The sequence below is a fragment of the Syngnathus typhle genome, linkage group LG1 (genome assembly GCF_033458585.1).
Source record: "Syngnathus typhle isolate RoL2023-S1 ecotype Sweden linkage group LG1, RoL_Styp_1.0, whole genome shotgun sequence".
NCBI classification, from domain to species: domain Eukaryota; kingdom Metazoa; phylum Chordata; class Actinopteri; order Syngnathiformes; family Syngnathidae; genus Syngnathus; species Syngnathus typhle.
In genome coordinates, this window is record NC_083738.1 from 23,146,834 (window position 1) to 23,161,571 (window position 14,738).

General features: G+C 46.8%; 2 protein-coding genes and 1 long non-coding RNA gene across 7 annotated transcripts; 2 read left to right on the plus strand and 1 right to left on the minus strand.

Annotated features, from left to right (window-relative positions):
• Positions 1–43: 43 nt before the first annotated feature.
• On the minus strand, positions 44–10,282 carry phka1a (phosphorylase kinase, alpha 1a (muscle)). 5 transcript variants are annotated; one of them, XM_061272637.1, is made up of 33 exons: positions 10,026–10,282; positions 9,276–9,434; positions 8,708–8,755; positions 8,453–8,621; positions 7,895–7,977; positions 7,729–7,809; positions 7,016–7,114; positions 6,592–6,738; positions 6,456–6,509; positions 6,250–6,372; positions 6,043–6,138; positions 5,872–5,979; positions 5,716–5,794; positions 5,510–5,644; positions 5,333–5,442; positions 5,073–5,217; positions 4,917–4,995; positions 4,772–4,839; positions 3,855–4,016; positions 3,529–3,772; positions 3,161–3,314; positions 2,922–3,080; positions 2,721–2,850; positions 2,497–2,598; positions 2,308–2,423; positions 2,039–2,074; positions 1,803–1,838; positions 1,557–1,586; positions 1,359–1,403; positions 1,086–1,247; positions 947–1,000; positions 637–837; positions 44–555 (listed from the first exon to the last, which is right to left on the minus strand). In XM_061272637.1, the coding sequence occupies exons 1-33, from the start codon at positions 10,101–10,103 to the stop codon at positions 382–384; spliced, it is 3,666 nt and encodes a 1,221-aa protein (XP_061128621.1). In that variant the 5' UTR covers positions 10,104–10,282; the 3' UTR covers positions 44–381. The 5 variants fall into 5 exon arrangements, with proteins under 5 accessions (XP_061128621.1, XP_061128596.1, XP_061128603.1 ...); XM_061272612.1 differs by having other exon boundaries at positions 4,676–4,839; XM_061272619.1 differs by lacking the exon at positions 2,039–2,074 and having other exon boundaries at positions 4,676–4,839.
• LOC133150258 (uncharacterized) lies at positions 6,734–9,703 on the plus strand. Its single transcript, XR_009713745.1, has 4 exons — positions 6,734–7,287; positions 7,444–7,538; positions 7,607–7,834; positions 8,438–9,703. It is a non-coding gene; the product is annotated as an uncharacterized LOC133150258 (long non-coding RNA).
• A 722-nt stretch (positions 10,283–11,004) lies between the features above and the next one.
• On the plus strand, positions 11,005–14,066 carry hdac8 (histone deacetylase 8). Its single transcript, XM_061272674.1, has 11 exons — positions 11,005–11,235; positions 11,306–11,358; positions 11,418–11,548; positions 11,778–11,919; positions 11,989–12,101; positions 12,170–12,247; positions 12,328–12,436; positions 12,569–12,741; positions 13,067–13,161; positions 13,341–13,446; positions 13,699–14,066. Exons 1-11 carry the CDS (start codon positions 11,122–11,124, stop codon positions 13,719–13,721), a joined length of 1,137 nt encoding a protein of 378 aa, XP_061128658.1. The 5' UTR covers positions 11,005–11,121; the 3' UTR covers positions 13,722–14,066.
• Positions 14,067–14,738: the final 672 nt, after the last annotated feature.

A 14,738-nucleotide genomic window follows, 5' to 3' on the forward strand; every position in this document is an offset into this window, starting at 1 on the left:
TTTCTCTAATCAAGACGTGTTAAGGTAAGAAATGCTCAAATGGTCATAATCTTCATTTTATTGCTTTTCAACAACATTAAACGCCAACTATGAGATGAAATCAACTTGACAGTCTTACTGCAACATGAAAACAGGAAATGAACATCAACGTTCATTTTTTCTGTCATGCATTATGAAAGCATGCTGTACACACAGCCATGCATTTAGCAAAATTGTTTAAATGTGCTGTGAGCTTTGACCTAAGGACATTTTTATTATGATATTAGTGTTGTCAATTTTTAGGGGGGAAAGACACCCACACACAATATATTTCCTTGAAGGCACTTAATTTGCTTTTTTGAAGAACACTGAAATAAATAAACTTTGAAATGCACCTCCCAGTCACTGGACGGTACACGAGCCACCAGGTAGGAAGTCCTGCACGTACACGGCCACCGCCTTGGTCAGGTAGGTCATGCTTCCAAATCGCCCGCTGGGGGCGCTATCGTACAGCAGCTTGCATACGCCGGTGGCTGCGTCCCGCTCCAGCATGTGCTCCTCTGCGCCCAGGTCTCTCTGGAGGGATGACAGCCAAAGCGAAGTGAGAGGGGGGGGGGGTTGCAGGGTGAGCGAGAATATAGCCGCCGCCCTTCCCACCTGATCTTTGCAGAACATATCATTAGCGAGCTGCACAATCTTCTCGGCGTGGACGATAGAGCCGATACTAGGGATGTCCACGTCAGACAGCATGGTGAGCACCAAGATGGCCTCCACCAGCAACTGGCGGTACTCTGGCTGCGGGACGCGGTTCAGCACCGTCTCCACGTGGAGCGAGAACTTGATCTCACCGGGTGTCATCTGGGGATCGTTCACAGCATCCCTATCATGAGTGCTTTCCTGCATATAAAATGTCAGCCTCCGACCGCATGACTTCTGACATCTGACCCTTCCGCCTCGACAGACTCACCTCTCTGGTGGTGGAAGATGGGAGGACGTAGCCCTCAATGGACAGCCCGTGACACTGCAAGACAATGTGGGGGAGACAACAAAGTCCCGGCAAATCAAGCAAGTCTGAAAGTTTTGACTCTGAAATTTTAGCAACTCACTTTCTGCAAAATCTTCCAAACTTTCTGGTAGAAGCCGACCGGGACGCGGTTGAGTGATCCGTCCAGGCGCCTCCTGCGCAGCCATTGCCCGTGTTTTGTATCCTTGGCGACCGAGGCGCTCACAGGAATGTCAAGTGACTCGATGGAAGGAAGTTGGTAGCTCTGAAGCGGAAGAAGCAAGCAAGCGGGTAAGTAAGAAAGGAAGGAGCCAACTCAACGTGACCAAAAAAAAAAGTTTTCTGTCGCAGCTAACAACGAGACAACAATTTTTACCCCTGACTGGACGTTGGTGATGTCCAGTGACTGAGATCGAAGGTTCTGATGAAAAGATGTAGGAAGAACAGTAAAACCCACAACGCCAATCAACACATTCACGCTACCATAATGGCTAGGAGAGCAAATTGGAGTATACGCAAGCAAGCTAGCTAGCAAGCAATAAATAAATGGCGACGGCGGCTGAGCGATGATCACCTTGCGAGCGGATGTTGAGCTCTGCTCCGGCTAAGAGGGAGGAAAGACATTTTAGGGCCTCAAACTTTACACCAACAGAACACGGACCAAAATCTTGGGACGATTCATGAACGTCTCAATGGGGAACTCTTAGTCTCGCGACTTCACACGAGCACATTTTTAATTTTTCTGCCAGTGGAATGTATCCCAAAACTTTGGCCCATGAAGCGTCTCAGCTCGTATGCGCTCCTGGCACAACGGGGTCACCTTGACTGCGTCTGTCAAAGACACTCTGCGATCCGCCTGCAACAAAAACAACAAATGACATGCTTCTCCCCATCCGTGGCCATCACAAGGAAGCGAGGGAAACACCACCAAAGTCCAGGAATTGCGCTAATTAAAACCTCAAATCAGGAACGCAAGTGCAATCATTTCCATGATGGGAATTATTAGACAGAGCCCTTTCTCTGAAAATTAGCACCCAAGCGTAGCGACATCATCACCTGACTGGGGCCCCTCAAAGACATCCTGTGCTCCAGCTGCAAAGAAAACAAGTGGGAAGGCTGAAAAAGGTTGACCGGACAGGACGAGGTGGCGAGGGAGTTTCAGAGTCTGGCAACTTGAGGAATGAGAAGATGTCCTGAATCTGTTTTTGAAGTCATTACCAACATGCTGAATTTTGTGAATCACAGATGATTATTTCACCCACACACCGCAAGCCAACTGTAGAAAAGTACCAAGCGGGAAATGCTAACGGAGGTTCCCTTCCTACCATTTTCATGTCGCTCTTGAGCTTGCTGATTCCCGCCCGCTCGCTCTTGGTGGCGCCCACGTTGCCAAGGTGATGGATAGAGATGGCCGGACTGACGCCGCTGTCAACGCCTCGCACTGCATGACGACAAACGCGGTGAGAGTGAGGCGACCGCGCCGGAGCTGAAGCCGAGGTGACGGGCGGGCTCACCGCTACGTTCCACGCCAAACTCTTTTCCGCTCAGGATGTGGTGCAGGAGGTTCTTCAGCTCCGAGGGGCTCAGACTCATCAGGCTTTCGGTGGCCTCCTCCCCTAAATGCAAATGGAAAGCTCAACAGGTGGGTTGACATTGGTACTCTATTTGAATGTTTGTGTGCGCGTAGGAAAGCGTGATTTTGCTTTAGGTCAAAAGGCCAAACTGTAAAGAGCGGTACCGGAGCAGTTGAGCGACTGGGCCAGCTCCGTGGCCATGACCTGGATGATGAGCCCGATGCGGAGACGAAACATCTCGCTGAACAGGTTGGGCTGCGTCCTGATGCTCATGGCCAAGTACACCATGATCTCCTGAAGGGGGAGGAGCCCCACGGTGAACAAGGGCGGGTGGTGGGAGGGGGGGGGGGGGTCTGCATACTCACCTGGGTAAGAATAGCCACGCTGATGTTGTTGTCGCTGGCCTTATCAATAATGGACGCCAGCTGGTCCAGGGGGATGGGGGCCGTGATAGTTTTCTCTCGGGGCTCCGGGGGCAGACCCACCGTCAGGTGCTTTTGGTGGGCCAGCAAATCAGAGCAGGCCTGGATGGACGGGGGAGTCCAACCCAAAATAAGTCACCATAATTGGACCGATTTGTGGGAATCCCAAAGCCAAAACGTACCGAGTCCAGCTCCTCCACCTTCTTCCTCAGCATGCCGGAGATCATCCTGATGAGCCCCCAGTGCTTCAGCTCGCCAGCCTTCTCGTACAGTTCGCTGAGCAACGACCTCACTGTCGGGCCTTTGCCGTGCAGACCGGTGTCCCAGTCCATGCCCCTGCGTTGGATACAAGCTTTAAAACGACAGCCAGTAGCGGCACGCCCGATACGCCTGCGTCATTATAGATTCTGTCACGTGTTTTTGTAGACTAGTCGCGACGCGTGGCTTGTCATGGTCTCGTAGCCGCAAAGGCGGACATCTGCTAACTGCTGGAAACTGGTGAATTGGACCGCACGTAACTCAAGGCAGTGGTGTTTGATGCAAAGCTCACTTGTCCTTGAACAGAATGTAGAGGATGTCGGCTTGGTCCTGCAGATTTCTCGTGTCTTTCAGGAGGCGTGCCAGAGCGTGGTAATCCACGGCTCCACTGGCATCCCGCGGGACGCCGCTCAGAGGTGAGACCGTCACTTCCTGGACCTGAACCAGTGGTGAAGGTGTGGGAGATTCCGGAAGGTTCAGGTTGAGGGACGTCTGATGTGAGCGGAACAGCTTATTGGGCAGGTACATGTTGACTTCTAGAAAGTTATGGGGCAGCGAGGAAGTGGGTGGGTGACGATGGTTTTCTCTGAGCATGACAAGTTGTGCAGCTCTGCCTACCTTGCACGTTGAGTCCCTGAGCTTTGTTCATCAGGCTCACCATCTCTTTCGTTTTGGTGGCGGCCGCCTTGAACTTGCCCAGTCCTCCGACCTCCGCTTTGGTCTTCTTGGGGGCGGCATGGGCCAGAAGGTGGTCCAGGTACTGAGCGAGGTCGTCAGCCTCTATGGGAGGGGGGAGTCGTCGTTGACACTAACGCTGCGGTTTGTTGTTTTACGGAAATATCTAGCAACTGTTGCTAATCAACGCTGAAGCACTGACACAATGTCGGCGACATTCACACACTAACGTGCACGTTTTGGGCCGATGGCGGAAAAAGAAAAAGGAGTGTAAGCAATTCCAAGCAGAAAGTCCGCAGGCCAGTTTCCAAAGTAGATGTCAAGCATACATACACCAGACAAGGGTTTCTCAAACTGTACCCCCTAAATGAAATTAAAATGTTGCCCACTTTTAAAAATAACTAAATTCTTCTAATCAAATTTCTCCAAGGTAGTCATAATATCAAATGGGGATAGCCAAATTTGCTTGACATGACTTTTAAAATGAATGCGCCAGTTCCTGTATATACGTTTTGTCAAGAGATCTTTTCATCATAAATGTTGTCAGTTTGAGAAGCCTTCAGCTAGCCCACCCCGAAAGCAAAGAGAAGCGATGCTGTCATGAAGAAGACATCGTCTTGAGGTGGCGAGAGGGGATGGGGTCCGGGTGCTGTTTGATTGACATATGGATGGATATATCACAAAGGACCGGAAGGGATCCGGTGGAAGGACAAAGAGGCGACCCGTCATCCATCACTCCTCTGTCCCCTCTGCCGTTTGCTTACCGTCGTCACAGCCCAACTCATGCACGTATCCCTCGCCGTTGGCATCAGCAAACTCGTCCTCGGCACGGTGCTCCGTGCTGCCCGACGAGCCCTTACCATCCAAGAAGCTGAGGTGAGCGAAACACGAAGTGGTCAAGAATTCCGACAGCTTTCCCGTCTGGATCCTGGAGCGGGCATGGGAGGGGGAGGAAGCGTCACAACGTGTGAGGAGATGCACCCGGCGCGGCGGCGGCAGCTTGACCTTGCTCCGCCGTAGTAGCCGTCTTGTAGTTTCTTCAGGGTTCCCAGCACAGCAGGGTCCAAGTTGCTGTGGTCTTCGGCTGTAAGGCGTTGGAGGATCAACCTTAGAACTGATAAGCGCGGAAGACAAAATGTGGCAGCGTATCCGTGCGCTCACTCAGCATCGTCTGCGAAACGGGGAACGTGACGGTGGGTCTCCCTGTCATCCTCCATCTGGACGACAGATAGGAAATTTCCGTTCTCAGCATCTCCACGATCATTTTGTTGTCCAGGGCAAGGTAGAACTGCTGGTGGTCCAGAAACTATGGAACGATGAAGAAAGAACTTTTTCAGGATTTCACGGAACACCAGGAAAGCAGGCATTTAGTATTTTACGTGGACTTTTTGGAGGATTTCTTTGCTCCATTGGGCACTCGCCTGAGGCGTGAATGAGAAGATGGTGTTCCTGATGATGTAGAACTTGGAGGTCCCCAGCACTCCGATCCTCCTGTAGGGTCGTCCCGTCAAACCCAGTCTGGGGTTGCGACCTGAAGCACAGCGCCGTTGAGACACCGACCGCTCTCGATGTCGTCGGACGGACCGTTGCGGGGGTACCAAGTCGGGCGTAGATGTGGCTGAGCACTCTGGAAGGCTGCACGTGGATGGGGTGGATGTCGGCCACCGTCTCCACCTTAATGCCCTCCTTCAACAGTAGCTGTTTGATCTCCTCCGTCTCGGCCAGGATGGACACTGCCGGCAGAGGGCCGGCGTGACTATCAGCTGTCAAGCTGAACCGGCCCAGCGCATTAGAGTGTGCTGACCTTGCACCACCACGTCGGGCTTGGGGATGGTGGAGAAGCGACGGTTTAGAGGGTCGATCTCTCCGGGCGCAAGAAAACCCTGCGGGGGAGGGACGATTGGAGGAAGTCGACATAATGGCAACATCATGATTGGGGGCGAAATAAAGCCACACTGACCTCAGATAAAAGTTTTCCTAGGATGTAAAGAGATTGTCCCCACTTGAGGGGGCACTTCCCCATGGGAACCCTCTCCACTGTGTGAGGATTGACATACTCCTCCTCCACCTGTTTGACAACAAACAACATGAAAAACAAAAGCGGCAGACTGGAGCGTGTCAAAGGGTGGACCTTATCCGGCGGGACACTGTAGAGCTCGGGCAATAGTCGTATTCCGTCCTTTCGCTTGATCAAGATGCTCTCCAGAGCGTCCTGGTACTCTTGCACCTGCGTGCAGCACAAATGAACTTTTTGGGAGAGATCCACAGAGCAGATAAAGCTCTCGACAAGTGAGCGTTGCTTGGTAACGCAAATTCCTGAGGCGAGGTTCTGTTGTACCTGCTCGGGGCTGTTGATGAAAATTCCATCCAGGATGAGGTACGTCCAGAAGAGAGGCCACTCGCACTCGATGTTCTCAAACAACTTGAGTTCGGCCGACTCGTAATACAGACGGTTGGGATCCTGAGGGTGGAATAAAAGACGGCGGCAATCAGAAGTGTCGACTCCGTACGTGTTACTTAAGCTTTTGTTTCTCTGCTCTGGACCTCTTTGGGAGTTTTGTGTCCATCTCGGAGGAACCTGCAGCAACCGTAGCGACCCTGGACGCACACACGCAGGCAGGGAGGTATCGGACTACTCTTTTTTAAAATTGAACCAGAAGGGAGCTCCTGATGTGAGTACCTGCAGCTTGGAGATAATCTCTTCCTTGGTCATGTTGACTATGTTCATGTCCTCCACGGCAAAGGCCGGATAGGAGATGATGGCCAGGACGCCGGCATCCACCTCTTTGGACACGGATGCTCTGGGGAGCATGGAGGTCAGGATGGACTAATGACGAGGAGAAAGTCAAAGTCGCTCCAATTAGCACCATCATAGAAGTCTAGTGCTTCGATGTATGTAAATTTTACCTAAAGAAATATTAAGAACAATGGTTGAAAAACATTAATTGCCACAAGTTCAATTCATTTAAACTGAACTTAATAAACATTCTGAACTGAATAAAATAAAAAACGCAAGTAACCACTTTAACATGATGAGCATGATTCTGTGCTTCTTTTCCTGACCACTAGAGGGAGTCCGACCACTGATCTAACATGAACACTACCTGGCAGTGCTGGATGTCGTCAGCAAGGGCGTGGACCACCGATCCTGGTCCACCTTTGGCTCCAAAAAGGTTCAGCTCGTCCAGAGCCTCCAGAGCTGCCTGGAAGTGGATAAAATTCGCTGTGTTTTAAGTTAGCGAGGAATGACACGCGTGATTTTATTTCAAATGCTAAGTGCTAAGTGACACTTGGACTGTTTTTCCAATTTGTCCTCACAATTTCCTTGATTGAAGCAGCTGTTTGAGATCCCAATCGGTTGGTCAGACTAAAAGTTGTAAGTTCTATCAATCTGCACATTTTGTCATAACAAATGTATGGCTTGCTACTATGTTTTGATGATAATTACATTCCACTGTGAAACTGGATTCCTAGCATCTTAATTTAGCCACCGTGCATTTGTGTGTGTGTGTGTGTGTGTGTGTTATTTCAGAGTGGGAAGCCATTCTTGGAAGACATGGGGAACCTGATCCCTCTCGATCGCCACAAGCCCAAGAACCTTCACGTCAATATGTCAACTTTTGCAACGTCAGTAAAATCTTACGACCTTTATCACCAGAAATTCTGATTGTGTTGACTTGAATTTTTTTTTGCAGTGAAAGTCTGTGGACTGACTGTCCCTAGTTGCTCTCTAGCAAGGAGGTCATTTAAAGATCGTCAAAAAGGTCACAAGAGCGACCGGACACCACGTGCGGGCGGGCGATCTTCAATGACCTACCTTGGCCGTGCCGATGGAGCTGGCGTTGATCTCAGTGATGCCCTGGTTGGTTTTGTCCCCTCTTTCCCACATCCCGTAATCCTGCGAGCAGCCATTAACAGAATCTGTGAGTACTCCGAAAATGAATACAAATCAACAAAGCCTAAAAAAAAAAAACACCACTCACTGCCACTTTGTAAGCCGCTTCGATGTAGAACATGAGATTCTGCACTACGTCCACTTCATCTTGCGTGTAGACGATATGAAGACCTGGCACACAAAAAAAAAAACGTGATCATTCCCTAACACACTAACTGTATCGGGGTCAGGTAAGCTCTCGGAAAACCGACATTTGTTATTAGTTGCATTGTAATAATAACATAAAAGCCAATTTTAATATTACCCAATGTGTCCTCTTCATGCCAAATCATTATGAGCAAACCTCAGTGACACAGAAAGTCTCACTGTGAAATTCAGGACAGAGGAACTTTGAGAACAACGTCAAGAAACTGACTGTAAGGTCTCTCGGCCGGACTAAAACTGCAAAAATGAAAGCTTGAATCTTGAATTTGAAATGAATGACCTTGGCTAGCGGATTAACCTAACTGTTTTTGAGGAAAGCTGCATGCTACACCTACCTGAAGATGGTTTCAATGGGGCGTATTTTTGCATCATTGTACAAGCGCACATTTCAAAGAGCTTATTTGAGTCCATTTCATTGAAACGGTAGGAATCGCGCTCGTACCGGACGCTGTCATCTGAGCCAGGAACAGCAAAAAGAGTGAGGTGGCGTCCACCTGCAGATGGCCCCACTGGTCATCGCCGACCACGGTGGCGCAAGTCCTGGTGTTATACTTGGCGTGAAGCGAGTCGGACGTGCTGCGGCTGTACTTGAACTTCTCTATTTTATCCAACTGCAAGTGAGAAAAAAATGACAACGCAAGATCAGAGCGGACCAGAAAATGTCGTGGTGCTTCCTGTACGCAGGGGGGCCACACACTTGGCGCATAATGCACTGCAGCACTCCTCTCATCAGCTTCACCACGCTCTGCAGAAACGCACAAACCAAAGGACACAATCAGTAATGACAGACAATTGGCTTTCCCTCTTTTTGGAGACATTGTTGTCTAAACTAACGAGACCACTTTGACAGTGTACAGTGGTACCTTGGGATACAACATTTAAATCATCACTCCCCATTAGAATGAATGGAAATGCCTTTAATGCGTTCTAGCTTACCTACAAAACCATACAAAACATTTTTTTAGATAAAACACTGTAATTAGCATTCTACTTTCCTATAATATAGACTATCATTGTCATTAAATACAATGTATAGAATTCATACAATTTTTTTCATCATTCTTTAATGTTCATTGTGCTGCTCCTTCCGGTATGCTTGCCTTGGCCACCGGGGGGCGGTATTGTGCAATTGAGGTTCATTGGATAATTGACAGCTCTTATGACTAAAAAAAACTCGTAGCGCTGACTACTTTCCTCTCAAGCGACCGCAGGACTGATAGCTGAAAAAATAATGAAGTAAGTATTTATAATTTCTGACTCCAAACCTGCTCAAGTTCGTAGGCCTTAGCCTTGTCTTCATCTCTGTCGGCGTTCTTCCTGTAGGCCAGGCTCAGCGCCCACACGGACACGATGCTGTAAACGTTGTCTCGGACCCAAGCGTCCGGCTGCTCGCCGCTTCCGGGCAAAAGGCCCGTGACGGGGTCCTGTGGAGCGCGTGCCACATATTTTTTTTGCAACGTGTTTGAGTAAAAAAATTAATTTGTAAGACAGCCAAGCATTTCACAAATCGAAGCAAGCACGCATGGCATCTTATTTGGAGAACTGTATGAGTGAGTACAGGCATTAAGAAATATTTTGTAATAAGTGTGTTTTTACCCGTTTAAATGTGTGTGGGAGAAACATGCCTGCCACAAATTGTCATTTGGGGATTCTACTGAGAATAATAAATGAATACAAATCTGCCTTTGAATAAGCCGGAGTTGGGTGTGAAAGACAGCTTACTTAGAAACTCCTTCAGCATTCAACACTGGCTGCAAATACTGAGACTGATGGGCTCTTCTTACAGTTTTAGCAGATGTTTAGCGCCAAACCTTTCCATTTTTACCACCTGTCAGTGCAGGTTCATGGATGAATGTGTGAAGAGGCAAATTACGTCATTTAGGTCAATACTAACAATGTGAAAAGAATTGCGCAACCGCGCGTACTTCCCTTTTGTGGAGGCAATGTATGGAGGGAGGGGAGGTGGCTGTTATTTAAGTTTATTACTGTGATATTACACCGTTTGAAACACTCACTTGGTGCTGGAGAATAGTTTGCTGCACGATCCGGGCATAGTTGTCCAGTTTCACGCCCGAGTTGCTCCTGCTCCTCATGGCGACAACGTGTGTGGGACTCGCGCTTGGAAGCACTTGACAAACTCGCTAAATGTCCCGCACTAAAGTCATTGCTGCTCAGAAAGAGACAAAGACGGTCAACTTCGGACCAAACAGCGAGCCAGCTGGGGGAGCCAAAGTAAGCTCGCGGTCCGGGAAAAGCGGATATATATAGATAGATAGATATTTAGTTTGAACTTTCAAAGTAAGATGCACGACAATGAGCGCCATGTTTTACTTTCAAACTAAAACTATTCAACTTTGATGTTTATTACTTGTTATTTGGTGTTATTAAATAAATTGCAGATATAAGGGGTACATGAAAAATAAACCTAGGATGGCATTGTGATGACATTTCTGACACCAAAGCTTTCGCACCCTCTACCGATGCGAGGACAAAACAAAGAGGAAATGATCTCCCGATCGGTTGTGGCAAAATGTCGAATATAAGCAGCACCCTGAACAGAAGATACAATTTTTTTAAAAAAAAAATCGGCTTTATTGTGAAAATTCTAATGTGAAATAGATTACAAGTCGTAAAAAATATGTTGTTGTTTAAGTTATTTATGATTTACTTGGGACGTTTTGTTATTGTCCTGTTTTCTTTTTTTCCCTTTTATATTTTATTGATATATTTTCCTGTTTTTAAGCTAAAAAAAATGATTCATTCAATCAAGTTAGAAACTACAAACAGTCCCAGCATGCTGCAGGCCATTTGCCCAATCGAGTCCCCATTTCTAAAATGTCCCACCGGGGACAGAATTTTGCCATGTATACTCTTCCCATCAAATATTTAAAAATTTAATTTTCTAGTGATTAAGTTACGACCAAAAAGACACTGGCATTAATTTTGATATGTTTATTTTAGTCACAAGAAGACATAAAACAAATGTTTTTCAAGTTGTCAGGGGGAACGTTTACAGTGTAACACCAGAAGCGAGCCCTACTTTCCGCTCGCTCTTGACTGTTTTTATTTTTGATATTTATTCATCGCCCTTGTAGATTTTCTCCACACAACATGAGTTGTGAAGGGGACGCCGATGACGCTGGTGCCACTAAACGATTAGTCGCATATATTTTTAGCCAGGAATACATTGAAACTTGCGATTCTTTATCCAAAGTGCCGAACCGGGTGAGTTTGGATCTTTGCATTGTGTAGTATTTGGTAATGCAGTTTGAGAATAGTTGCATCCTTTTTATAGGCGAGTATGGTCCACTCACTGATAGAAGCTTATGGACTCCTGAAACATATGAGGTAAGTGACATGAGGGCAATTAGGAAGGCATCAGCTGGATCCTACTGTTTTCCCTCCAGCATTGTGAAGCCTCGTGTGGCCACCATAGAGGATATGGCTGAGTTCCACTCAGACTTCTACCTGGAGCATCTTCACAAAATCAGTCAGGACGGAGACAACGATGACCCGCACTCGGTTGACTACGGCCTGGGTGAGAACCTGATCTAAATTGTTCAGCAACAATGTCCAAAGTCGCCTAATTCCAGTTGTGTGATTCAGCAACATAAATTAGTCGCATTAGATTCAAGTCCAGTTGAGATTTTGATTGATAGATGTGATTGTGGGTTTAAAGACATTTTAAGATGTCAATAAACATGGAGAAGCAAGTTGGGACCTTGTCGACCTCACTTTCTCCACAAAATCCATTCATCCTTCTCCAGGTTACGACTGCCCAGTAGCGGAGGGCATATTTGACTATGCGGCAGCAGTAGGGGGCGCTACACTCACAGCCGCCAAGTGCCTACTGGACCAGGCATGCGATGTGGCCATCAACTGGGCCGGTGGGTGGCACCATGCGAAGAAGTAAGCGTCACTCTTCCGGGGCTCGATGTGACCACTTGCCTCTCATCCGCTTTCCTCCCTGTCCTCCAGGGACCAAGCGTCGGGCTTCTGCTACGTCAACGACGTCGTCTTGGGAATCCTCAAGCTGAGGGAAAAATATGACAGAGTCCTTTACGTCGATGTGGACTTGCATCACGGAGACGGTACACGGGACCTTTGCAATAGTTGGATCCTTTTGTTTTACTTCCTGTCCTTTTTGTTAACCACGCAGGTGTGGAGGAAGCCTTCAGCTTCACGTCCAAAGTCATGACGGTGTCCCTGCACAAGTTCTCTCCAGGGTTCTTCCCAGGTCGCTACCTTTTGTAAGTGATATTCAGCTCAGGTGACATTTCTGTTATAGCCGTGTACTTTCTGTGCTTGTGTGTGTAGGCACGGGTGATGTCACTAATATTGGCTTGTGCAAAGGCCGCTGGTATACGGTTAACGTTCCTCTGGAGGACGGCATCCGAGACGACCGATATTACCAGATCTTCTCCAGGCAAGTCACTGCCATGCCAATGAAGTCGAAGATTAAAAGATCGCTTCGGTGCCGTGGAACTACGTTGAATGGAAGCTTCCTGTCGTGAGTCTGGAAAGTGCTTGAGCGCTAACGCCGTTGTCTCCGTCGCAGCGTCATGCCTGACGTGCGCGCTCACTTCAACCCGGACGCCGTGGTGATGCAACTGGGCGCCGACACCATGGCAGGCGATCCCATGTGCTCGTTTAACATGACGCCACCGGGGGTGGCCAAGTGCCTGCAGTACGTGCTGCAGTGGCGCCTTCCGACGCTGCTGCTGGGAGGGGGTGAGTGTTGCCTTTGTCCTCCAGAGGGGGGCGCTATTTCCTTGCAGCAATTCAGCCTTTGGTCACATAAATATGTCGTAGAGCAACCTAAAAAAAAAAAAGTCAATATTTACATGACCAGTGATTTATACTTTTGATGAGTGGTTCCCTGTGTTAATTAATTGTATTACTTAACCAAGTTTCACTCTTTACCATCATACTAATCATTAGTAACTAATCAACTCAATAGCATTATGTATGGTTACTGTATGTATGGTTAACCCCTAATGTGAATATTGGGCAACATGAGAAAGTTATTAAAAGTAATGTCATTGTTTTCCACCAGGGGGATACAATCTGGCCAACACAGCCCGCTGCTGGACCCACCTCACAGCAGTGCTTCTGGGAAAGACCCTCGCTTCCGAAATACCTGACCACGAGGTATTATGTCACACACGCAAAAGTAACCTAAAGCTTGTCCGAGGCAAATGCAGTCAGATGGAACGCCAACCATGAGAGTGATATACTCTTCAAATTGTTTCATTTTCTACTTTCCAACCTATCGCCATCCTCTCCCATCTATTCATGCCCCAAATTAGCACTTATGGTCTTTTTGTTAGTTTTTTACAGAGTACGGCCCTGACTATTCCCTAGAAATCAGTCCGAGCTGCCGACCAGACCGTAACGACGCCAAACATCTGGACCAGGTCGTGGCCACCATTAAACGTACGTAAGAGGAAATCAGCAGAACTGGTTTTAGTGAGTTAGTGAAACTCACACATGACAGCTGGCTTTTGTGAACCACATATGATGATGATGGTGATGAAAATGTTTTGGGGCTCAAGTATGATATGAATGATATAAAGTCACAAATTAATTCAAACTGATCAATCAATTAATGAGACAAGTGATATTTTTATTTAATCAGTCTGTTAGTTGGGGATGACAGCCAATTACCTTCTCTTTTTTTTTTCTCAGGCAATCTGAAAAATGTGGTTTAGAAGACATTATGGAAGGCATGCGTTCGTTCAGCCGTCTGCCTTATATGGAATGCAGAAGGTTATTAGGGGACTTTTGGCACACTGCTATCTTGAAGAGGGTTGTACACTTCACGTTTGGATGTGTCTGTTTCTTGTTTTGGTTTTTTTAATTTTTATAAAAGTGCATTTTAATTACACGGTTGCCTCACTGAATCCGCAAGTACTTGTTTAGAATGAGTTCAAACCAACCTGCAGGTTTATTCCCATGGAAACAGTACAGCTTTGAGAATTTTGCACCGCTACTTGTAAATACTTTTACCCATGTTATTGTGTCTTTTGAAACTTTTAAAGTTGACTTGGAACATGTATCGTTGGTCTCTTTTACTTTCTACTTCAGCTGGTCCTAAAAGTGTCAACATTTATTTCTACCAATATTGCATGATATTGATAATAATTCCAGCATTTCAAGTATTTGATGCCCTCTAGTCGGTGGTTGCAGTGTAACGTCAGCTTCGACATACACTACCGTTCAAAAGTTTGGGGTCACAAAATTGTTTGGGTGACCCCAAACTTTTGAACGGTAGTGTAAATATTATTATAATAAAATATTATGAATTAAATATTATAAATTATATTTTATATTTGTATAAGATTATATATAATCTATGAATATAAGTATACATATATATTATAAGATTTTTTACACAGAAGATTATATATATAATCTATAAATAATTATCTAAATAAATATATACACTACCGTTCAAAAGTTTGGGGTCACCCAAACAATTTTGTGACCCCAAACTTTTGAACAGTAGTGTAGGTTAATTTCTGAAAACGAGGACACCTTTTTTTTTGGGAGGGGGCGTGGTCATTTATGAAGGGGGCGGGGTCTTTCAACGGGGCGGGGCGTCATTTTCTGTCATGTTATGATACAAATGACATGGTGTCTGTATAGCAATTGCAATTGCATATTTACACTAACAAAAACATGTGTACACTGACATTTTTTAGTTTTGTAGATGTACACTAAGTAAA